The sequence below is a fragment of the Dendropsophus ebraccatus genome, chromosome 3, assembly GCF_027789765.1.
Source record: "Dendropsophus ebraccatus isolate aDenEbr1 chromosome 3, aDenEbr1.pat, whole genome shotgun sequence".
Taxonomy (NCBI): Eukaryota; Metazoa; Chordata; class Amphibia; order Anura; family Hylidae; genus Dendropsophus; species Dendropsophus ebraccatus.
In genome coordinates this window covers 61,251,154-61,275,364 of record NC_091456.1, presented here as the reverse complement: position 1 = coordinate 61,275,364, position 24,211 = coordinate 61,251,154, and the positions used below count along the sequence as shown (strand labels likewise).

Genomic DNA, 24,211 nt, shown 5'->3' with positions numbered 1-24,211 from the left:
CTGTAGATATTGGCCATGGAATATGAGACTGAATCGGCAAAGAGATGTTAATCTGTGCACCTATGTAATTTGTTGTTTGACAAAGGATACAGAAGGTTTTCAGTATTATTAAGCCGATAATTGTTCAAGAAAACATTAGTCAATCCGCCCTAAAAGGGAAAATCTTCCTGACGCCAAGTGTCAATCGTCTGGATTCGTATTAAAAAACAATTTCTACACATTTCCATTATTGTCGCTGTTTTTTAGGCTGTCGGTGCTGAGACTGATCTTTAGGTAGTCTATTTCACAGATCCACAATTCTGATAAATAAGGCTTATCACCTCTGGAGACCAAACCTTCTTTTATTTCTCCAGATGGACAGTGTCTCCTTGCTTTTTGAAACCATTATACATGGAACATTTTGTTACCATATTTTTTATATCTATGTATGTCTAGGTAGGTAATCATGTTTCATTTTAGACATTCTTGTGTTAAGACTAACTAAAACCAAACTTTTATCATGCAGTTAGTCAATATACCAAAAGGTTTGAGATGGGAAACTCCCTTTAAATTGTCACTTGTCAATTCACACAACTTCCCTCAGTTTGAAAGTCTATGTGATTTCTAACATATTTGTAAACCTCTTTACCAAAACTGATTCTATACCCCAGAAAACAGTCCTAAAGTATTGATTAGCAGGTGTCTACTTTCCCTGTAATCTGCTGTCCAGTGCCTGTTGTCAAGGGATTTTTGTCTTTAGCAACAGAGAGACCCAGGACAAAACACAGAAAGGGAGGGTATGGTTTGTTGCTGTTGAAGAGGATCCACAAAGATTAACCGAGGCTTGCATCTCTTCTCTTCCCGTATAGAGATCAGGGCAGCTGTACCTGATGCATCTGATGCTGTAAGCACTGAACTGCTCTCTATTAGATGCAAAGCTTCTGTAGAAGAATACCACCCAGAGGGATCTACTACTTTTTTTTTTTTTTTATCTCTCTCGAAAATCTATAGGTTAGCCCCATACACTCCTATGATGACAATATTACAATCCTGTACTACTTGGGGCACACAGGGCACATATGAAACCAGACATTTCTGTATTACAGAGCAATGGGCACTCACTTGTTACAATGTTAGGGAATCATAACTTGTAGGTTTATTTATGCAGAAAGTATATCAGATAGATCTATAAACGTATTATTATAAGTAAGCCATATTAACATGTTGCCAGATATTCCTTCAAAAAAGCACGAATAATCCAATCTGTGTAGAGCTTTATGTTTTTTATTGCTGAGCTTCAAGCATTACATTACGTTTTCTTACACCACCACAGCACCAGAATGTGTTTGGCCATAAGGAGTTAAATGATTAATATATAATGGTGCTTATGATGTCCCCACCTGAGGGGGACTGAAGCATTTAATGAGCAACTCCTTTGAAAGGTCATATTGCCCTTTAACAAAAAACAAGAAAGCTTTCCTATTGTCCTTCACATTTGTTCATTAGCTTAGTAATAGTAATGAGTCATCCGTCAAATTCTTGTATAAAAACTACCCAAGCCCTTCCTGAATGTATGGAGGGTAATAATATATTGCTTAAACCCCTAGAGACTAACAGGTGCCCCCTCTCAAATTGCTAAGATAATGTAAAACTGTAAATTACCAATATACTGATGTTAATCAGTCATGTCTTTACTTGCAGGAGATGTTGGGGAGTTAATTGTGTTATACAGTGTATACAGGTGCCTCCATTTTAATAGTCATGAGGAAAACCTTTTATTAAAATAGACGAGAATTTAAAATAGCCAGACCTAATTCCAATATATTTTATGGTGGGCAGCATAGTCACCTGCCATACTTGCCTTGCAGCACTGGGGACCTTGGCTTGAATCCAACCAAGGGCAGCATCTGCACGGAGTTTGTATATGGTTGTATATGCCACCCACACCACCCCAAAATACACCAATAGATGAATCTGGGATTTAGATTGTGAACCCCAGTTAGGACAGTGTGCCATGCTATGGAATATATTGGTGTTATAAATGAATATAAAATATATACCTTATTAGCATACCTATGTGGTTACACTTGCTCGTCTGTATTGCGTGACTTATTTCCAATAATCATGGTCTGTTCTATAAAGTTTGTTCCAATAAAATAAGTAAACATAAATTTTTACTATGTGTAATCTTATTTTACTTTTAATAATTTTTACTGAACTACCACAATTAGTACCGAGATATTTTATATAAGCATACAAAGAAGGTCAGGACAACGATTGGTACATGAGACAACCCCCTCCTAGAATGAAGGTGTCCAGGAGACAAGCCAATTGCTGTGGGTCCAACCTCAATATCCCCATGTTCCCCAGGATAAAATTCTATACTTATATACATACAAAGTGCTGATTATAAACTTCTTTTACCTAATAGCTGCCACTAGGAGGAACTTCCGACCTCTCTGCATATACTTTATACATGAAAAAATACTTGGGTGGCAGAATAGTTTCTTGTAAAAGATGCCACAAAGCAATCGCTCAGTAATCATTTATGGGTTTCATAGCCGTGGGGGTGAACATCTGTCCATTCCACTGTCCTATACAGGCTGATTATCGAGCAGAACGAGCATTAGTATTAAAAAGTCATTCAGCACTTATTTAAAAGGCTTTTCACACAGGCTGATGCATGCTACATAGAGGAGAATTGATTGTTTATCCCGCAAATAGTTCGCATTATCCCAGCAGCTCTTTCCCTCTTTACACAGAGACATGCTGCTGACCGCTGAGCATTTTATATCCACATAAATGGTCAGGGCAGCCAACAGCTCAGCATTTGATTGTTTGTCAGCTGAACAGGGGCATGTTTGCATGAATGAGTGTTCATAGGAACATTCATTCCCAATCATCAGTTCTTGTAAATGTTTAATTTTTTTGTATATATATATATATATATATATATATATATATATATATATATATATAATCGCTGATTATTCTTAAATGTTAGAAACTATGTTCACTTTATATAATAACTGATCTGTCCAATAGTCAATTTAAAAATTACCTTTCATTAATTCATTTAAAATATCCAAACACAAATCTTCACAGCCATCACCTTTGCACACTGTGCCACCAGATAACACATAGTCACTTTTCTCACTTCTTTTCACTAAAGTCTCTTTGGGTACTGTTCAGACTCACATGCACTTTTTTTTGTCTATACATGCGTTTTTTGTACCCAATAAGTCTTTTATTGCATATTATCCATTTCAAGGACTTGCATAGTGATTATTATCCGTATTACATTTTTATAGCCATATTCCCGTATTGCACATATTATTTCTATATATTGCACATAGTTCTTTTTAGGGGGAATTACAGTCTCTTGTTATTGCACTTATATGTAATACAGTTAAACTTTTCTTGTCCCAATATTTCACAGTATAAAAAATGTTCATAGAAAAAATTATGTTTCTTTACTGAAGGCTTATTACATCCCTGATTGTTATGGATTTCCTCCAGACTTATCCTCTTTTTGGTCCAACGCGTTTCTGCAGCCTCTCATCAGGGGCCTTGCTGCTTCATTACATCGGAGATGTGGGACGTCTCTGGTGCTGGTGCACAGATCGGATGAAGGCTGTACACTCCCATCATCCGAGCTGTGCACCAGCACCAGAGACGTCCCACATCTCAAGTGCAATAACAAGAGACTGTAATTCCTCCTAAAAAGAACTATGTGCAATATATAGAAATAATATGTGCAATACGGGAATATGGCTATAAAAATGTAATACGGACAATAATCACTATGCAAGTCCTTGAAATGGATAATATGCAATAAAAAAGACTTATTGGGTACAAAAAAAAAACGCATGTATAGACAAAAAAAAGCGCATGTGAGTCTGAACAGTACCCAAAGAGACTTTAGTGAAAAGAAGTGAGAAAAGTGACTATGTGTTATCTGGTGGTACCTTTCATATATGTCTGTCCTTCCAGAATTAGAATAATTTTTCTTTCTCCAGTGCAAAGTGTCAGAGGTTTTCCCTAAACTCCTGAAGTGTTGAGGGCTGTTACACCTCCTCTCACCTTCCCCTATACCTCAGGTGTTATAGCCAACAGCAGTGCAGCAGCTTAGGGAAATCTCTTTGACACTTTGCACTGGAGAATAGAAACATTTTTCTAATTCTGGAAGGACAGACATATATATGAAAGATACCATGTGTCTTCTGGTCCTAACAGATATTTAACAGGGTCAGCACTTTGGAACTTGAATTGCAGCTGTATATTCACATCTTGTGGATATTCTGTGTGTAAATCCAAATTTTTTACCTCCTCATTCGCATTGCTTATACTGTAATATAGTGCAGATTTTCCACACACAAATCCTCAGAGTATCTTATCCGTGTAAAAGGTGAACTCACATGTGGCAGATTTGTTACAGAAATTTTTGTGCCAGATCAATTCATCGAAAATTTCTTGAAAACCATGTCTAACAATTTGCTGAACACCATGTCCAAACCACTAAAGAACATGCTTGTACTATTTATTCAATGCTTCCCTAACCCCCAAGGCTCCTTGCCATATAGAAATACGCACAAGAAATAACATTATAAGTAATAGCATTCAGAAATGATTGCGATTGAGTTTGATTTTGTATTCTATTTTTGCAGGTAATTTTGTCCGGTATTATAGGACTAACTACATGGAAAAAGCCCATGGTTCTTTTGGTAAGTGAAGTTTAACATAGGCAGGTTTAGATAATGTTCTTTTAAGGCCTGTATGAAAAATCTCATTAGAAGGAATATTATTCAAAATTATAGGGACAAACACACTGATCGGTCACAACATCTATTGATTCTAATGAAACCAGGTCACAGAGGGGCAATGGGCCGATGCATGGGAAAATAACGGCAGCGGGTGTAGAAACCGGGCGGTGTTTCAAGAAAAGGACCTTGTGGCCAGGATCCCCATGCCCGGTGCCAATTGGTTAATGTAAAAGGGAAAAAAAAACAATGTACACTACCTGATGGTACATTTATACATTTGCTTAATAAAAAAAACTTTTGATGTGTCAGAGTGAAAGATTTTATGTAGGTCAGGGTCTAAAAGGTTTCAAAAGGGACTAAAAAGTGCTAAACTGAAACATTGCATTTGTGAATAAATGGGCATTCACTTTGGAAGAGCTGCCTTGCATTGATTTTTCTGTATATTGTTGGCACCTTGGATTGGGCCACAGAGGGCATGCACACTTGAGTAACTATTTGGTTTTCTATGCTGTTTTTGCCTTGTACTTACTATAACTTGAACTGAAAGCATCACTAACACCTGGCTTCCATAGTGAGTCCATGCAGCATATGATCCCCTCATTGGCCAGCACAATGCAATGGCATCATAGCGCCTGCTCTGGGATCCTGTCCCTGTGTCTCGCAGGATGGAGACCAGAAGAGTTAGGCTAGGTGCACACTGCGTTTTCAGCATCCGTTTAACGCATCCGTTTTTTGCAAAAAACGCATGAAAAACGGATTGCAAAAAACGGATTCATTTGTGTGCATCCGTTTTTCCATTGACTTCCATTATTAAAAAAACGGATCAGTTTTTTTTGACGGACCAAAACGGACAAAAAAACGTTGCTGACCCTATTTTTCTGGACGTTAAAAAAAACGGATCCGTTAAACGGATGCTGAAAACGCAGTGTGAACCTAGCCTAAGATGAACATACGGGGGTAATGTTGGTTATACTGGTCTTTGCAGTAGATACAGTATACATGGCCATGGTGTGGTGTAGCCCTTGTATAGTGCTATTAGTAACTGCATGACTGTATTATGCAGAGATATGCTGTTGTATATACTATGCTATAAATTATTTGGGATATGGCTGAGCTATCTATAGGCACAGCTTCCATAATAAAGTAATATCCAGGGAGAGAACATCAAGGCAGGGGTGTACCTGCTTGTATTATTTACATGTTGTTTTGTAGCAATGCTGCTCTCATTGAGCGAGATTGGACAGTGGATTGCTCGTGCCGTCCTGGTGTAATTCAGTATGTGCATAACTTCCTGGTGCCCAACCAGACATTACAGCTCCTGTCTGCAGAGTTTTCACTCACTCTGCTATGATGCCCTCACATACCCTGGTCAGTAGGGTGTGAGGTCACAGGTAGTGAGGAGATGTAGAGACTGGCAGCTACATGGAAATAGTGGCTTACAGCTGGGCCTGGTAATTCGGGGAGCTGTCCTGTGTACACACAGCAGCAGCTACATGGAAATAGTGGCTTACAGCTGGGCCTGGTAATTCGGGGAGCTGTCCTGTGTGCACACAGCAGCAGCTACATGGAAATAGGGGCTTACAGCTGGGCCTGGTAACTCAGGGAGCTGTCCTGTGTACACACAGCAGCAGCTACATGGAAATAGTGGCTTACAGCTGGGCCTGGTAATTCGGGGAGCTGTCCTGTGTGCACACAGCAGCAGCTACATGGAAATAGGGGCTTACAGCTGGGCCTGGTAATTCGGGGAGCTGTCCTGTGTACACACAGCAGCAGCTACATGGAAATAGTGGCTTACAGCTGGGCCTGGTAATTCGGGGAGCTGTCCTGTGTACACACAGCAGCAGCTACATGGAAATAGGGGCTTACAGCTGGGCCTGGTAACTCAGGGAGCTGTCCTGTGTACACACAGCAGCAGCTACATGGAAATAGTGGCTTACAGCTGGGCCTGGTAACTCAGGGAGCTGTCCTGTGTGCACACAGCAGCAGCTACATGGAAATAGGGGCTTACAGCTGGGCCTGGTAATTCGGGGATCTGTCCTGTGTACACACAGCAGCAGCTACATGGAAATAGTGGCTTACAGCTGGGCCTGGTAATTCGGGGAGCTGTCCTGTGTGCACACAGCAGCAGCTACATGGAAATAGGGGCTTACAGCTGGGCCTGGTAATTCGGGGAGCTGTCCTGTGTACACACAGCAGCAGCTACTCCTTTCCTGTATGATTAGCACTTGTGACAGAAAGAAGAGGGGAAATCCTGTCACTATAGCAGGTCAGCATGTCTGCCAGCTGCCAAACCTGCTGAGTATGTGAAGATGAGGAAGGGGATGCTGCTAGAGGCTGCCTGTCCTTTTGTGTATCTGTTATGCTGTCTTTATGCACTCCGCTTTGCAGTTGCTGCTTGGCAGAGGGCGCCTGCAACAAGTTGCATGAGTTACAATGTCTTCCACTATGCTCCAGCAAATGCCGGTCTTTAGTAACCCCCCTCCCCCATTTAGTTGCCTTGCAAATGCGTTTTGAGGTCTCTGAAAACCATGACCCCAGTTCTCCGTCAATAGTCGTGCCATGTTCCCTGGATTATCAGGAGAACTGGTTGTGTGGTTTTCACAGCATTCGGATTGCATTCCAAAGGTTTTTGTGGAAAACCTGGCTGTGACTTTGAAATTATGGTTGTAGTGTATACAGTATTAGGACATGTTCCCACTGCGTAAGTTTCATAATAATCACGGCTGTTGAAACAACGGCCATCATTACTACGGAACTTATGTAGTGGTACCTTCTAAGAAATCCTGGCCGAAGTGTATACACATGGAGGGAGATTTATCAAAGGGTGTAAAATTTAGACTGGTGCAAACTGGGCCCAGCAACCAATCACAGCTCCTCTATCATGTTACCAGAGCTGGAAGCTGAGCTGTGATTGGTTGCTGTGGGCAGTTTGCACCAGTCTAAATTTTACACCTTTGATAAATCTCCCCCATGGTATACACTCCATCCGGGATCCCTAGCGGCGCTGCAAGAAACTGACATGTCAGTTTACTGCGGCCGCTATTTAATTAACCCTGTCAGTCCACACAATGCGCAGTCGCGCGCTCCATTGTGTGTAGTGGGGAATGCAGATGCGGGCACGCACAGATGCGTCCGCATCCGGATTCAGCGCGAGTAAAGATCATCCGACCCCTACTCCAGTACCGGCCGAGATGATCTTTTCTGACATTCCGTTCCTTGACCTGGCCGGGTCACAAGGTAGCCGGTGTCATACAAAGTGGGAACATAGCCTAAATGTTCATCTGATTAACCTGTATCACCTTAAAGACACACTGTCACAATTTTTTTTAAAGAAATTAACAGGGGTTGTGATCGCAAGCTGTTTAACCTCTATTTTTTATAAAGAGACTCTGTCAGCACTTATATGGTGTCCTATCTTAGGGTAGCATAAACTAGTGACAGAGACGCTAGACAGAATAATGTCCTACTTACTTATTTGGAGATATTCTCCTGAATAACATAGACAATAAGTAGTCCTTTCCATTATGTGCGTGAGCCCAGTAGTCCTGGATTTTCATGAGAAGCTGAAAACTCCGCCCACCAGATGCTGATTGGCATTGGCATTGGCTGATAGGCAGCCAAATGTCACTCAGCAGCTGGATGGTGGGGGGGGTGGTGTTGTTGCAAGAATCCTATTCTGCTGCATATTAGGAGAACAGCTGAACAGAATGATGTTAGTAATTAACCGATCTGTTCAGCATTTATATCACTAGTTAATGCTGTCCTCATTTAAGGGCAGCATAAACCTACTGACCTGGGCAGTCTTTGCCATGAGGCCAGATGAGTTTATTGCTCAGGGCGGCAGCTTTGTAGAGTCTTTTAGGGATGGCATGTTTTATGGAGTGAAGGCAACAGAGAACCTAGAATCGACCATGCTACTGACAGATTCCCTTTAAGTTTTCTATGTTTAGATTAACTTTATACACATGTCTACTAGGTGTCTCCCTTCACTGTACATGTGTACAGCTGCTGTGCATCCACATTCACTAGCAGAGACTCTTGAGGGTGCTCGCATTTTATGGTCAGCTCTCCTGTCACACCAACAAAACCTCACTAACCACACGGTGACATTATACTGACCGAATTGTTGCATAACAAAGCGCATTGTCTCATGGTAAGCATGCATAGCTGATAATATGATTAGCAAAAGTTAATAAAATAATTAGCCTAAGGAAACAATTTGCTTTTTTTTCATTTAGTAGAGTTTTATTTTATTTATTTTTTATTTAATTTAATGCAGTCATACGGCATGTGAAACTCTGCTGCTCTCTTTTTGTTGTTGTGCACACTGACCCTTTGTTGTACCAATTTTCTCAGAAGAACTTAGCCTTGGCTTTTGCATTTTGTATTGTTACATGTTTGTTTATGTTTTAAAATTGTGATCTTTTGTGACCATAATGTGACTTTCCTTATTTCTGATTTCTTCCTGATAAAGTGTCTGATATTTCCTCTTTGATATACAGTGGAGATAAAAAGTCTGTATACCCTTGTAATAATGCCAGTTTTTTAGCATGTAAAAAAAAAACTAAGAAAATTTTCAAAACTTTTTCCATCTTTAATGTCACATATAATCTGTACAATTCAACTAACTAATATAGTATACGGTGAAAAAATAAAAGAAGTAAAAAAAAAATGGCAGTAAAATATGCATACCCTTAGGGTGCCTTCACATGTACAGAGTTTGCAGCAGTTTTTAGGCAGAGAGTTTTGCAGTTAAATCCACTGTGATTCTTAGTACCATCATAGTCTATGGCCCAGCATTCTCGCAGCAGATTTTCCTAACAAAGGCCATTGTCTCCTGGTAAGCATGCATGGTTGGTAATATGATTAGCAAAAGATAATCATATAATTAGCCTAGGGAAACAATTTACTTATTTTCAGTTAGTAACAGTTTTTATTTATTTTTACTTAGAGATAAATGTAACCAGATGATAGCTCCCTAGTGTGCTGATAGCTCCTTAGTTTCCTTGTGTGCCCCCCAAATGATCAGCAATGGAGGTGGATGGCTGGATCAGTGCTCAGGAGGTGGTAGCCCCTCCCCCAGTGATCGTAATGGCTAACTGGGTAGAGTATTTCATAATGAACAGCACAGGAACAGCGCGGAGGATGAAGGTAAGAGATATACCATTATCCTCAGCACCCCGTGCCCACTAGAGAGCTTTCAACAGGTTAGATTCATCTAATCTGCTGATCATTCCAGTTTAATGGCAGTTATAATGCATGTGAATGCCCATGCTCACCTGCCCGCGATCTCTCGGCGTGCTCCTACTTCTGAGTCCTGAGTCCTCGCTCACTGGTGGCTCGCTCAGCCAATCAGAGCACTGTCCCACAGCAGATAGTGATTGGCTGAGTTGGCCGTCAGTGATCTAGGGACTTGGAGACTCAAGCAAAAGCGCACAGGGGAAGCGCAGGCGGATAAGTATTGGCTGTTTAATATTTTTACCGTCACAGCAGCTAATTAGGTAAACTACATAGGCGCAGTGGAATGAAAATCCGCTGCGAGAATATAATGGTGCAGAGTATTACAGCAGATTTCATTGTTAAACTCATAGCGGGAAATCCTTTGTGAACTCAGCACATGTGAAGGCACTCAAACTAATAGTTGAAGTAAACCTTCAATTTATGACAGCATTCAGTCTATTTAGGTAGGAGTATATATATATATACAATTTCTTCAATGTTTTGTGGACAGAGATTTTTTTTTTATTTGATGATTGTGAGGGTAGCTATCATTCCTGAGCTGCTGATTGTCCACATGTTACTGTTTTCTTTGTAAAAAGAGCAGCCATGTTTTTGTAATTCTGGACGGCCCATTTAACAGCAGTTTAGAAACCAATCACCTGGACATAAAACATGGTGCATAGAGCTGACCTTTCCGGTTCTTTGGAAGAATTTGTAGTGAGTTGTATTTAATGTCTCTTCTGTATGGAGAATAGTGTATATTCTACCACCAGCGGAGTCAAGAGTCACTGTCGTATTTATTTATTTTTTTGCAGAAATCAATAGTCCAGGTGATTTTAAGAAACGTTGTAATTGGCTTTATTAGCCAAATATGCCATTATCTGCATTTAGAAAGCCTTTTCCCAGGTCCCCCACCTCCTTCCTCTTTTCCATCCACTGCAAAAAATCAGGAAATTGTGACTTGTTGGATCAGACGTACCCAGTCTGTTCTAGGGAGGGGGGAGGAGGGATTAGGAAGGAGGGAGTTAGCCGACAGCAGAAAGCAGATAACAGAGGATTACAGTCACAGAGCTGGGTGACAGCTGTAATCAGAGCTCAGAGAGGTCAGTGGTGACTGTCAGAGGAGATAAAGGGCGATGTATTTGTAGATTAACACTTTGTTGTCCTGTTTTGGTGTTTTATTTAGCTCTCTCCATAAGAGAACCATGAAGACGGGTTAGAGCTTCAAACTGCTTTTTCATGATAAAAATGCATTTTTCGGCTAATAAACCCATTATAAAGTTTCTTAAAATCGCCTGGACTATTGATTTCTGCAAAAAAAAAAATTATAATTTTTCACGACAGTGACACTTTAACCCTTTAAGGACGGGGCCAATTTTCGTTTTCGTTTTTTCCTCCTTGTGTTTAAAAGGCTATAGCACTTGCATTTTTCCACCTAGAAACCCACATGAGCCCTTATTTTTTGCATCACTAACTGTACTTTGCAATGACAGGCTGAATTTTTGCATAAAGTACACTGCGAAACCAGAAAAAAATTCAAAGTGTGGTAAAATTGTGTTCATTTCATTTATTTGGGGGGAATGTGTTTTTAAGCCATTCGCCCTGGGGTAAAACTGACTTGTTATGCATGCCTATGCAAGTCGTTACGATTAAAACAATATAACATGTATAAATTTTCTTTTATCTGATGGCCTGTAAAAAATTCAAACCATTGTTAACAAATATATGTTCCTTAAAATTGCTCTATTACCATGCTTATAACGCTTTTATCCTTTGGTCTATGGGGCTGTGTCAGGTGTCCTTTTTTGCGCTTTGATGTTTACTTTCTATCGATACCTTGATTGCGCATATACAACTTTTTGATCACTTTTTAGTACATTTTTTCTGGATTTGATGCGACCAAAAATGCGCAATTTTGCACTTTAGGATTTTTTTGCGCTTACACTGTTTATAGTTCGGGCGATTACGCACGCGGCGATAGCAAACATGTTTATTTATTTATTTACTTTTATTTAAAACCTGGGAAAGGGGGGTGATTCAAACTTTTATTAGGGGAGGGGGCTTTTTACTAATAACAATACTTTTTTTTTTTTTTTTTTTACACATATACTAGAATCCCCCCTGGGGGACTTCTAGTATATACACTTTGATCTCTCATTGAGATCTTTGCTGTATACTTATACAGCACAGATCAATGAGATCGGCACTCGTTTGCTTTCGGCTGCTGCAGCCGAAAACAAACGAGTGCCGAGCCGGCGACGGCGACAACGTCCCGGAGGAGCGATCTCCGCCACTAGACACCAGGGAAGTGCTGCATCCGGTAATCGGATGCAGCTGTCATGTTTGACAGCTGCATCTGATTACTGTATTAGCGGGCACGGCGATCGGACCGTGCCCGCTTATACCCGCGGTCCCGTGCTACAAGCAGCACCCGGGACCACGGCGGTTCAGAGCGGGGTCGCCGCGCGGCCACGCTCTGAACACCTCTTACGGGCGCATGATGTACCGGTACGTCATGCGTCCTTAAGAGGTTAAGTCAAAGCTTTATGTATGCAAAGGGAAACAAAGTTACATGTTACCTTTATAACTTTTCTTCTTTTTGGATCCACTACTGGATTTGACTGCATGAAAAACAGCCATAAAAGTCGACACAAACACTACCTGTATAATAGCTACCTAATAGAGGTGTTACCTTTTATTTTAATTCTGTCTGTATTGAGACATAACTATCAGTCTATTGCAATAAAGAGATGGCTATTTTAATATATATTTGCCTTATACTTTATATGATTGCTTATATTGTGGTAGGGTGGTAAGGTTGTGGAGTTGCTAAGCCACAGCTCTCACTCCTGTATTTTATCAAACTTAGCATTCCCCCGGTGAACATCATTGTTTGTGCCACACTTTGGCATGCCTCACCACTGTTTTCTCTTCCCTCTTCTACATGAATCATGTCTTCTGCCCGGCCTACTGTTTGCTCACTTTGTCAGCCAGTGTCTCTGAGTGTTGATTTCAGATATAAACTGCCCACAGAGGACTGATCTGCAATCAGATATAGTTGAATCTCCTAGCCTAACTGCATTGTAGCTGTGGTCTAGGGCTAAATCGCCCAACAGGTTTTTTTTCTGGGTTCAATTCCCCTGATGAAAATGGAATATAGTTATTTAATTTTTCTCATCATTGTGTAAAAAAAATAATTTTGAGCATGGAGATTTAATTATATCTGATTGCAGATCAGTCCCCTGTAGGCAGTTTATGTCTGAAATCAACACTACCAGGTTCCCTAATTTTGACTCAACCCTCAACCCCCCCCCCCCCCCACACACACACACAGACACCTCCACCACGCACACACACAGACACATACATACACACACACACACGCCAAGCATTTAAGCACTTAGACCTGTGCATGCAGGCATTGGCTGGTGACAGGTTCACCCCTCCTTACCTGCACTGCCTTATTTATAAAGATGGCTGGACCATAAGAACAACGATGCACTTTGCCCCTCTGCCATTTTGTCTTGCACCCCCTCCTGATAGTATGTAAGCTCATGCATGCGAGCAGGGATCTCACTCCTCATGTATGAATAATTATATGTATATCTCTGTAATGTCTATTTTTTGTCTATGTATGTACCCCCAGAATTGTAAAGTGCTGCGGAATCTGTTGGCACTATATAAATAAAAATGATTATTATTATATAAATAAAAATGATTATTATTATTATTATTATTATTATTATTATTATTATTATTAATAACACTCAGAGACACTGGCTGACAGAGTGAGCGAGCAGGGAGGAGCAGCAGAGATTATTCACGTAGAAGAGGAAAGAGAAAACAGTGGTGAGGCGTGCCAAAGTGTGGCACAAACGAGGATGTTCACCAGGGGACTGCCAAATTTGATTAAATACAGGAGTAAGAGCTGTGGCTTACCAACTCTACAAGCCTGACACACATAATAAATTACAATGCTAAAATACCACAATATAAGCAATCCTATAAAGTATAAGGCAAGTATATAAAAATATGTACTGGCTGACAGCATGAGCAAACAGGAGGTCGGGTAGAAATAATTCATGAAGAAGAGGGAGGAGAAAATAGTGATGAGGTGTGCCAGAGTCCGGCACAAACGCTGAGCCCTAACTCTTTGACATATCATTACAGTAGGAGACCCAAGATTGTGCATAATCCACTTCACGCACTACCAAAAGGCAACATGCTCACAAGGGGACTGCCAGCTACAGCACACAGCACCTCAGGTTACCACCATAGATTGTGTGTAACCACACCAAATTTCCCATAAACACCACAGATTACCTGCAACCACCCCAAATTAATCATAACCACTCTATTTCACCTGTAACCACCCCAAATTACCTGTAACCACCCAGATTACTCATAACCACTCCATTTTACCAGTAACCACACCAGATTACCAGTAACCACCCCAGATTACCAGTAACCACCACAGATTAACCGTAACCACCCCAGAATACCTGTAACCACCGCAGATTACCTGTAACCACCCCAGATTACTCATAACCACCCCAGATTGCTGTAAATACACCAGATTACCCATAACCACCAAGCATAGGCTCTTTATTATTTATTGTTTTTTTTGTTTATTTATTATTTATTATTTATATTAATTAATTAATTATTTATTTATATATTTCATTTACTATTATGTTCTAAATACAACTATATATATATATATATATATATACATATATATATATATATATATATATATATATATATATATATATATATATATAGTTTTCCCACGCAGGCCAACACCTGTAAAGCTGAGCTGTCATTAGGTTTTTGCCAACTAAAGTAAAGGCAGTGTACAAAAGAGATTATTACACTGAATCAGTGTACAGTGGTACCTTGGTTTAAGAGCTCACAGTTTTTCAAAATTGTGACTTGGTGTAAGAGCATTGCTTTGTTTTAAGAGCTCCCTGTATAGGATGGGAGGGCGAGTGGGGGAGGGGCATGGTCTGCCTAGCGGGACCTACAGCCCTGTACTCTGACCCAGGAAGTCTCCCTCACCTTCCAAATCATAGCAGATCCACTTTAGGCTGGGGCTTACATCAGAGGACAGGACTGTGGAGGTAATCTTTTCATAGCTGTAACCCCTCTCTCTCCTGGACAGAGAGTGCTGCATGTATGTGCCCACATCTGCCCTGCTCATTCCTTCATGCTCCCTGCAGTCTCTGTCAGCCCTTGTGTTTCCCATCCTCTCCATTACTGTACAGTAACTTATAATATGACATATTCTGATGTTTCTGAATGTTTATTTCATCTGTTTTACATGTTATTCAGAATAAAAAAATCATTATTTTTGGGGTGTGGAACCAATTGTCTGCATTTTAGTGATTTCTTATGGGAAAATTGGCTTTGGTTTAAGAGTGGATTTGGATTACAAGCGCGGTCCCGGAACGCATTATGCTCGTAATCCAAGACACCACTGTATATAACTCTTCGCTCCAGCACTGAGATATATGCTTTAGACATTTTATGTAATTTACTTAATAAAATCCATAGAGCATTCCCCTAGGCTGCAGAAGCCCAGAAACTTTTTGTTCCTTCTGTCCTTACATATGCATATGTGCCTGCTTGTAACTCTGTGAACTTTGCTTGGCTTTTGCAACCCATGGGGACACTCTGTCGTCTTTATTGCATAATTTGCATAAAACTTCGAAAACGTATGTGTTGGCACTGGAGCAGCAGATTGAAATAAGAGTTATGTCTCCTGATTCAGGGTAAGAAGTTCAATTGTTAACTGCCTTCACTTCAGTCAGCAGAAAGCTTCTGACCAGTCTGTTTTAGGCTCCCGATTGTTGGCAACCCATCAGCACTTAGCATCATATCAGGGGATGCCAGTGAGGTAACTAATGAAGGCTCCAGTGATAGAGCAGCGAGATGGAGGTAAAGCGCACGACCACATGCTCCTTCTGATTCTAACACCCAGACACCAACTGATCAAAACTTTTTAATAGTTTCTAAAGTGACAGTAACGTTTTAAATTGCATCCCACCAATGCACATTGATTTGCACCAAACCTACAACACTTTAATATCACAAGCTCTGTTATAACTTTTAAATACATTATGATATAGCCCATAGGGAAGAAGGTCATTAGTTTCAGGCACCTTGAAACTTTGGCAGTTAACCAATAGCAATCTTGTTACTTTAATGGGGTTGAGCTCCAATATGGTATACATCCTATCTGGCCTGTTAAACTTGACCAATAAAACAGTGGGAATTCTTTACTCAAAATAATTTCATGAGCTTATGCAAAAGCTCTTAGGATGGCTTTTATTAGCGTAAAGTGATTGGCTCTGAATCTTCTGAGAAGATAACGTCATTGCTAACTGAAGTGTAAGGCTCTATTGACATATGTTCTGTTTATATCGAAGACTACAATGTTCTGTGTATTATCACAGGACTCCGCAATGATGCTAATTGACCCAATTAACATATAATTGGGGGTACTAATGTGGTTTCCTTTGTTTTGATGGCACAAATTAGTCATTTTTGCAGTGCATTCAAACATAGCATTGAATTATTAATATTTGTGTTGTTTTTCCATTCTTCTATAGGTAAACCTGTTTGTCATGCTGTCAGTGGTCTGTGTACTACTGAACCTGGCTGGTTTCATATTAGGATGCCAAGGTGCTCAATTTGTATCTAGTGTTCCCAGCTGTCATTTGGTAAGTGTTTTATATTATTCTTATTCTATAGCCCACCATATTTAACAATCATGTTGTATGCATGACCCTATCTTCCTTCTTTATCCATAACAGAAAAGAGTGACCCTCTGTACCTAGTAGTAGATATTGCTGCCTCGGTGCCTCCAGTATATGGCGTCCCATTTGTGCCCCCAGTAGGAAATGCCTGTATTATTTGGATATTAGGAAACAGTGTCCCCTCTATGACTCCTGGAGGGAATAATGGCCCTTCTGTACCCCACAGTAGGAAATGATGCCCCCTTTTTCCTCAGTTGGATATAGTGTCCCCTGTAAGGAATAACACCAACTCAGTGCTTCCCAGTAGAGTAAAGCCCCTAAGGTACTTTCCTATCTTTATGGCTAACAGTGAGCCGGGAGGCGGTGGTGTGTGTACTGAATCTTCCTCTCATGTTCCTTCACTCCATCACCCTGGAGCACCAGAGACTAGAAAAATGAATGAATGAAGATTCAGTGCATACACCACTGCATGTTGTCATTCAGAAATAAAACATTAAATCGTTTGAATATAAGCGATAATCTTCTGGTGTAAATGCGGTAACGATTAAACAATGAATAAAAAGTTGTTTATATGTCTTTGATCGCATCTTTTGAGCTGACCTCAAAATCATTGTTAATCCTTTTCAGGTCTTCCAGTGTAAACACTTGTATATATAAACATATACGAGGGGGAAAAAGTATTTAGTCAGTCACCAATAGTGCAAGTTCTCCCACTTAAAAAATTGAGAGGCGTCTGTAATTTACATCATAGGTAGACCTCAACTATGGGAGACAAAATGAGAAAACAAATCCAAAAAATCACATTTTCTGATTTTGTAAGAATTTATTTGCAAATTATGGTGGAAAATAAGTATTTGGTCAGTAACAAAATTTCATCTCAATACTTTGTTATATATCCTGTGTTGGCAATGACAGAGGTCAAACGTTTTCTGTAAGTTTTCACAAGGTTGGCACACACTGTTGTTGGTATGTTGGCCCATTCCTCCATGCAGATCTCCTCTAGAGCAGTGATGTTTTGAGGCTGTCGCTTGGCAACACGGACTTTCAACTCCCTCCAAAGGTTTTCTATAGGGTTGAGATCTGGAGACTGGCTAGGCCACTCCAGGACCTTGAAATGCTTCTTACGAAGCCACTCCTTCGTTGCCCTGGCGGTGTGCTTTGGATCATTGTCATGTTGAAAGACCCAGCCACGTTTCATCTTTAATGCCCTTGCTGATGGAAGGAGGTTTGCACTCAAAATCTCACGATACATGGCCCCATTCATTCTTTCATGTACCCGGATCAGTCGGTCTGGCCCCTTTGCAGAGAAACAGCCCCAAAGCATGATGTTTCCACCCCATGATTTACAGTAGGTATGGTGTTTGATGGATGCAACTCAGTATTTTTTTTTTTCCTCCAAACACAACAAGTTGTGTTTCTACCAAACAGTTCCACTTTGGTTTCATCAGACCATAGGACATTCTCCCAATACTCTTCTAGATCATCCAAATGCTCTCTAGCAAACTTCAGACGGGCCCGGACATGTACTTGCTTAAGCAGTGGGACACGTCTGGCACTGCAGGATCTGAGTCCCTGGCGGCGTAGTGTGTTACTGATGGTAGGCTTTGTTACATTGGTCCCAGCTCTCTGCAGTTCATTCACTAGGTCCCCCCCCGCGTGGTTCTGGGATTTTTGTTCACTGTTCTTGTGATCATTTTGACCCCACAGGGTGAGATTTTGCGTGGAGCCCCAGATCGAGGGAGATTATCAGTGGTCTTGTATGTCTTCCATTTTTTAATTATTGCTCCCACAGTTGATTTCTTCACTCCAAGCTATTTGCCTATTGCAGATTCAGTCTTCCCAGCCTGGTGCAGGGCTACAATTTTATTTCTGGTGTCCTTTGACAGCTCTTTGGTCTTCACCAGATTGGAGTTTGGAGACTGAGGGTGTGCACAGGTGTCTTTTTATACTGATAACCAGTTTAAACAGGTGCCATTACTACAGGTAATGAGTGGAGGAAAGAGGAGACTCTTAAAGAAGAAGGTACAGGTCTGTGAGAGCCAGAAATTTGCTTGTTTGTAGGTGATCAAATACTTATTTTCCACCATAATTTGCAAATAAATTCTTACAAAATCAGACAATGTGATTTTCAGGATTTGTTTTCTCATTTTGTCTCTCATAGTTGAGGTCTACCTATGATGTAAATTACAAACGCCTCTCATCTTTTTAAGTGGGAGAACTTGCACTATTGGTGACTGACTAAATACTTTTTTTCCCCACTGTACAGTGGTACCTTGGTTTAAGAGTAACTTGGTTTACGAACGTTTTGATTTAAGAGCTCACAGTTTTTCAAAATGTTGACTTGGTTTAAGAGCATTGCTTTAATTTAAGAGCTTCCTGCCCCGGGTGGGAGCGTGAGTGGGGAAGGGGCATGGTCTGCATAGCAGGGTCTACAGCACTGTACTCTGACCCAGGAAGTCTCCATCACCTTCTAAATCATAGCAGATCCACTTCAGGTTGGGGCTTGCATCAGGGGACAGGACTGTGGAGGGAATCTTTTCATAATTGTAACCCCTCTCTCCCTGGACAGAGAGCGCTGCTATAGTGTGCTCACATCTGCCCTGCTCATTCCTTTATTCTCCTTGCAGTCTCTGTCAGCCCTTGTGTTTCCCATCCTCTCCATTATGTGGATCTGCAGTTCCATCCTGTATCTACAAACTGCTGCTGTTTTTTCAGGTTTATGCCCTTACTATATATTATACTCCACATGCTGATTGCTATACTGTAGAGTAACTTATAATATCATATATTCAGCTGTTTCTAAATCTTTGTTTTATTTGTTTTTACATGTAATCAATGTAATCATGTAATCAACATGGAACCAATTGTCTGCATTTTAGTGATTTTTTTATGGGAAGTTTTGCATTGGTTTAAGAGTGGATTTGGATTGCAAGCATGGTCCCGGAACGAATTATGCTCGTAATCCAAGGCACCACTGTGTATATACTGTGTATGTATGTGTATATATATATATATATATATATATATATATATATATATAAAAATATATATATATACACACTCACACACAAATGGGGGCTAACAGATTGAGTAATTGAAGGAGTTGTGTAATTCAGTGGAGGAAGCCTAATGATTTGGGGTTGTTTCACAGCCAAAGGCGTTGGATACTTGACCAGGATCAATGGTGGTCTCAAAGCTGTGCTTTATGTAAGGATCCAACAAGATTAGTTATTTATTACTTAGTACATCCAAGTAGTATGGGTTTGAAAAGGACAACATTCTGTAGTTATTTAGCGGGATAATGACCTGAAGCATACGCCAAGATACGGCGAAGAAACGGTTCAGTCATAATGGCCCGCACAGTCCCAGACCTCAAAGCAGTCAAGCACTTGTGGGTAGAGTTGAAAAAAAAGTTGGATCAGATCAGATCTTGGAATAAATTTCAGTCGAGACCGTCTCGAATCTGAACGTGATCATACCCAGAAAGATTCAGGCTGTGTTGAAAGCCAAAGGTGGGTTTACAAAATTCTAACAAAATAATAAAAATACAATTTAGATTTTTTTCTTTGCTTGGGAAATCTTCTTAATAACACACTGAACTGTTAGGGAATGGTAAAACAGGCTGTAATTTGTAGTAAGAAGACAAGAAGAAACAAGAAGAAAAAGATTGTTTCAGCGCTAGGAGAAAAACAGTAACAATGCTGTATAACTAAGCATACTGTATGCTAAATAGTTGCAAACCAAATTTATCCGTGAGATAGACAAGATGATTGTCTATGAAATGATGGTAGTTTCCCACTTAAAACTGTGTGCATGGTGTGATACGGAGCCTAAAAAGGTCAGAAGTTCAAAACTATGTTACCTTTTTGCTTGTCATTGTATCCCCCTGATAGTTTGCTCTTCAAGAAAGCTTATCCACCATTTACTTTATTCCCCTGTAGGTAGCATCCCCCTTATGTTGGTACCCCCCCCCCCCTGTAGGTAATCCCCCAGTAGGCAGCCCCCCATGTAGGCAATACTGAAGTAGGCACTCCCCCACATAGGAATTCACCCTGTAGGTAATTCCCCAGTAGACAGCCCCCTAAACTAGGCTTCCCCTTGTAGGTAATCTGCCTGCTTGATTGACAAGAGTGGTTGGCAAGGCGGGGAGTCAGTAGCACCTTGCTCTGTTAGTCACAGTGCCTCATAATTTGCCAAGTGCTGATTGCAAGCATTCACATTTAAAGGTCCAGTGCTGATGATGGCCTTGACAACCCCTTTGATCAGCTGATGGCAGAAGTGCCCCTGCCTAAAGACATGACAACAAAGTGTTGCCGTTCACCAGCTCACCTACACAGGCATCTGGCATTTTCCTTCCATCACTCGCTTAAGCCGTGAATTGCCTACATATTTCCCATTTTAGGGCCACTGAAAGTGGTGGAATTAATGTCTCCTATAGACTGTCATTATGAGAGGGAGGCTGGCAGCATTCGGAATTCCGCCACTTTTGCTACGTGTGAACGTAGCCTAAGGGAGAGATTTATCAATCAGGTGTAAAGTAGAATTGTGTTACTTGCCCCTTGCAACCAATCAGATTCCACCTTTCATTCCTCACAGAGTCTTTGAAAAATGAAAGGTGAAATCTGATTGGTTGCTATGGGCAACTAAGACAATTCTGCTTTACACCATGTTTGATAAATTTCCTCCTAAATGCCCTAACCTTAGCCAATGCTAAAAGTACTGCAGCCTTTTTATGGACTCCTTTGCTATCAACTTTGTGTCTGAGCAACATGATCCTTTTAGTTTTTGCTGTTCCTGCTTCTGCTATTACAGACCCAGCTTGTATATGCCAACATTTGCTGCCCTTTCTGACCTTTACCTACCTTTAACCTAGGGTCAGGCAATTAATCAAATAGGAGAATAGATTGGAACGCCTTTTCCCAAGTAAACCATTAGTCTTTTACATTTACCCTGTTTATTAAACAATGAGTGTTTGGGGGGGTCTTGTTTTTACCAGAAACCTAATTACAGCAATATGAGTTAAGAAACGTTAACAGATGATGGTTTCCGTACTCCGGCTCCATTCTCTAACTATTCTACTGATCCACATCCTGTGATGAAACATTATATTATGTCTCTCTTCTTGCTCGGGCTGAAATCATGTCTATCTCCTGTTGTCCATTAGATGCTTTCTTTATAAAACCATGATGACTGACATATCAGATTTACACATTGAGAAAACAGTGCTTCCTGCAGTACGCTTTTCCTTCCGAACACACATTTAGGCTATGTTCACACAACGTAAGTTCAGTAATAATCATGGCCATTGTTGCCATTGTTTCAACAACGTCCGTGATTAATACTGAACTTACATAGTGCTGCAGAATGCGTCACAGAACAGCCGGGGTCTTACGTCATGTGAACATGGCCCAAAGAATTAAATTGAGCCTCAAGTAATAAAAAACTTTGTATATCAGAATAGTACAATTCTGTGGTGTAAACTTTGAGATTTTGCCTGCCAGCATCATAAAATTTCTCTCATGGTATTCTCAGCAATGGCTGTCAACATTCATTTTCTGTGCTTGCTGTTAAATCTGTGACCAATACCCTACCCCTACTTAGAGGCCATTAGAGAACTAAAAAACTCCACCTTCTTATTGGGTTTCACAGTGAGTAAAGCCCTTATTACACAGGGCGGTAAGAGGGAGCAAGCGAGCGCCGACCACCATCGTTGACATTTCAACATGTTGAAAGACAACTATCAGCCGACATCGTGCATGTCGGCTGATCGTTGTCTACTGTTACACAAAGTGATTATTGGAGGTTACGGTCGGTATCAGCCGCATAAGGCTAGTTGTGTAATAGGGCCTTAAAGAGACTCTGTACCCACAATCTGCCCATCCCAAACCACTTGTACCTTCGGATAGCTGCTTTTAATCCAAGATCTGTCCTGGGGTCCGTTCGGCAGGTGATGCAGTTATTGTCCTAAAAAACAACTTTTAAACTGGCAGCACTGTGCCAAACGCCCGTGGCCTAGAGTGTGTGTGCATTAGGCTGGCACAACCTCTCCATCCCTTCTCCCCGCCCTCCTCATCATTAGGAATGCTCCAGGCAGATTGTTTCCTTTTCATCAGCTGTGTGAATACTGCACATGGGCTGGATTGTTAAGGCACCTGTGCAGTGTTCACTGCAGGGGAATAGGACAAACTCTGCCAGTGGCATTCCTAATGATAAAGAGGGTGGGGAGGAGGGACGGAGGGGTGGTGCAAAATTAGGCACAGAAACTCTAGGCCACGGCTGTTTGGCATAGGGCTGCAAGTTTAAAAGTTGTTTTTTAGGACAATAACTGCATCACCTGCCGAACGGACCCCAGGACAGATCTTGGATTAAAAGCAGCTATCTGAAGGTACAAGTGGTTTGGGGGGGACAGCTTGTGGGTACAGAGTCCCTTTAAGGGATCCACGGATGCAAATAGCCACATGTTTTTTATAATACTATACAATTATATCCAATTTACCATGTGGGTTGGTTTTAACGGTTTATGTTTCATTTTCTAGATTTGGCTTCCAGATTCTGCTTCCTGGATGTTTTAAACTCTTTATAGGCTATGATACTTTCATCATATTGTCAGACAGTCAGACAAAACTTTTATCATACTTATTTTGTGCATTGAAAAATCTTTAGTTAAATGTATTAAAGTCAATCTGTAACCCTCGACCCCTTACTGAGTTATTGGCACTGCTGGATATCAATAAATGCATTCAGAACACACCTTTTTTGCATGTGTCTGTGCTTTTATTCTTGCAACAAAAAATCCCACCTTTTTTCAGGTGAATAAGGTATCAAGGAGACGGGGCCTATTATTTCCTGGGTCCTAGCGCCAACACACCTCACTGTGCTGTATGCATGCTTCTTTGCATAATCAGTGAGTACACTGTGCATACAGAACAGTGAGGCGTAGTGGTGCTAGATCCAAGGGAATGATAGGTCCCCGCCTCCTTGACACTGTCCACAGCCCAAATAAAGAAACTTTTTAGTGAAAAGAATAACACAGACACCGGTAACATAAGGCTGATAATCGTCTATTGTAATAGATGACAACGGTCAGCTGATTGTTGTCTTTCAATAGGCTGAAACGCCAATGCTCAGCCTATTAACGATCTGCTGCCACCGCTCCGAACAACAAGAGCGGCGGCAGCAGACTGCCACTGTCTCCTATGGGCTGTCCGGACGATCAGACGATTTGAGTTTAAAATCACATGCGTCGCTGTTTGTCCTCTCGTCAGTGCAATGATGGCTGTTAGTTCGGTTTCAATTGGGCTGATTGCCCTTTGGGTGTGTCTTTAATTGAAAAGTCCATTGAATTTAATAGTAGAAACGGTGAAAGGATGGTGAACAACTAAAAAATAGCGTCCGCTGTTTGCAATAGATAATTGTCATGATCATTATTTTGACGTCTGCTCAGACAACGTCCGGCATGTCATACACTGTGTACATTGGACATCCGTC

The 24,211-nt window shown here is 40.9% G+C and overlaps 2 protein-coding genes across 4 annotated transcripts in view; both read left to right on the top strand.

Annotated features, from left to right (window-relative positions):
* Positions 1–24,211, top strand: part of LOC138785683 (tight junction protein ZO-2-like) — a 273,858-nt gene that overhangs the window by 143,625 nt on the left and 106,022 nt on the right. The gene's annotated exons all lie outside the window — the stretch shown is intronic.
* Positions 1–24,211, top strand: part of ENTREP1 (endosomal transmembrane epsin interactor 1) — a 51,878-nt gene that overhangs the window by 5,278 nt on the left and 22,389 nt on the right. Inside the window, exons 2-3 of one of the 2 annotated variants that reach the window (XM_069961870.1) lie at positions 4,647–4,703; positions 16,577–16,687. In XM_069961870.1, coding sequence (XP_069817971.1) covers positions 4,647–4,703; positions 16,577–16,687 — 168 coding nt within the window. The remainder of the gene's footprint in view (positions 1–4,646; positions 4,704–16,576; positions 16,688–24,211) is intronic. The other variant, XM_069961871.1, reaches the window with a different exon arrangement.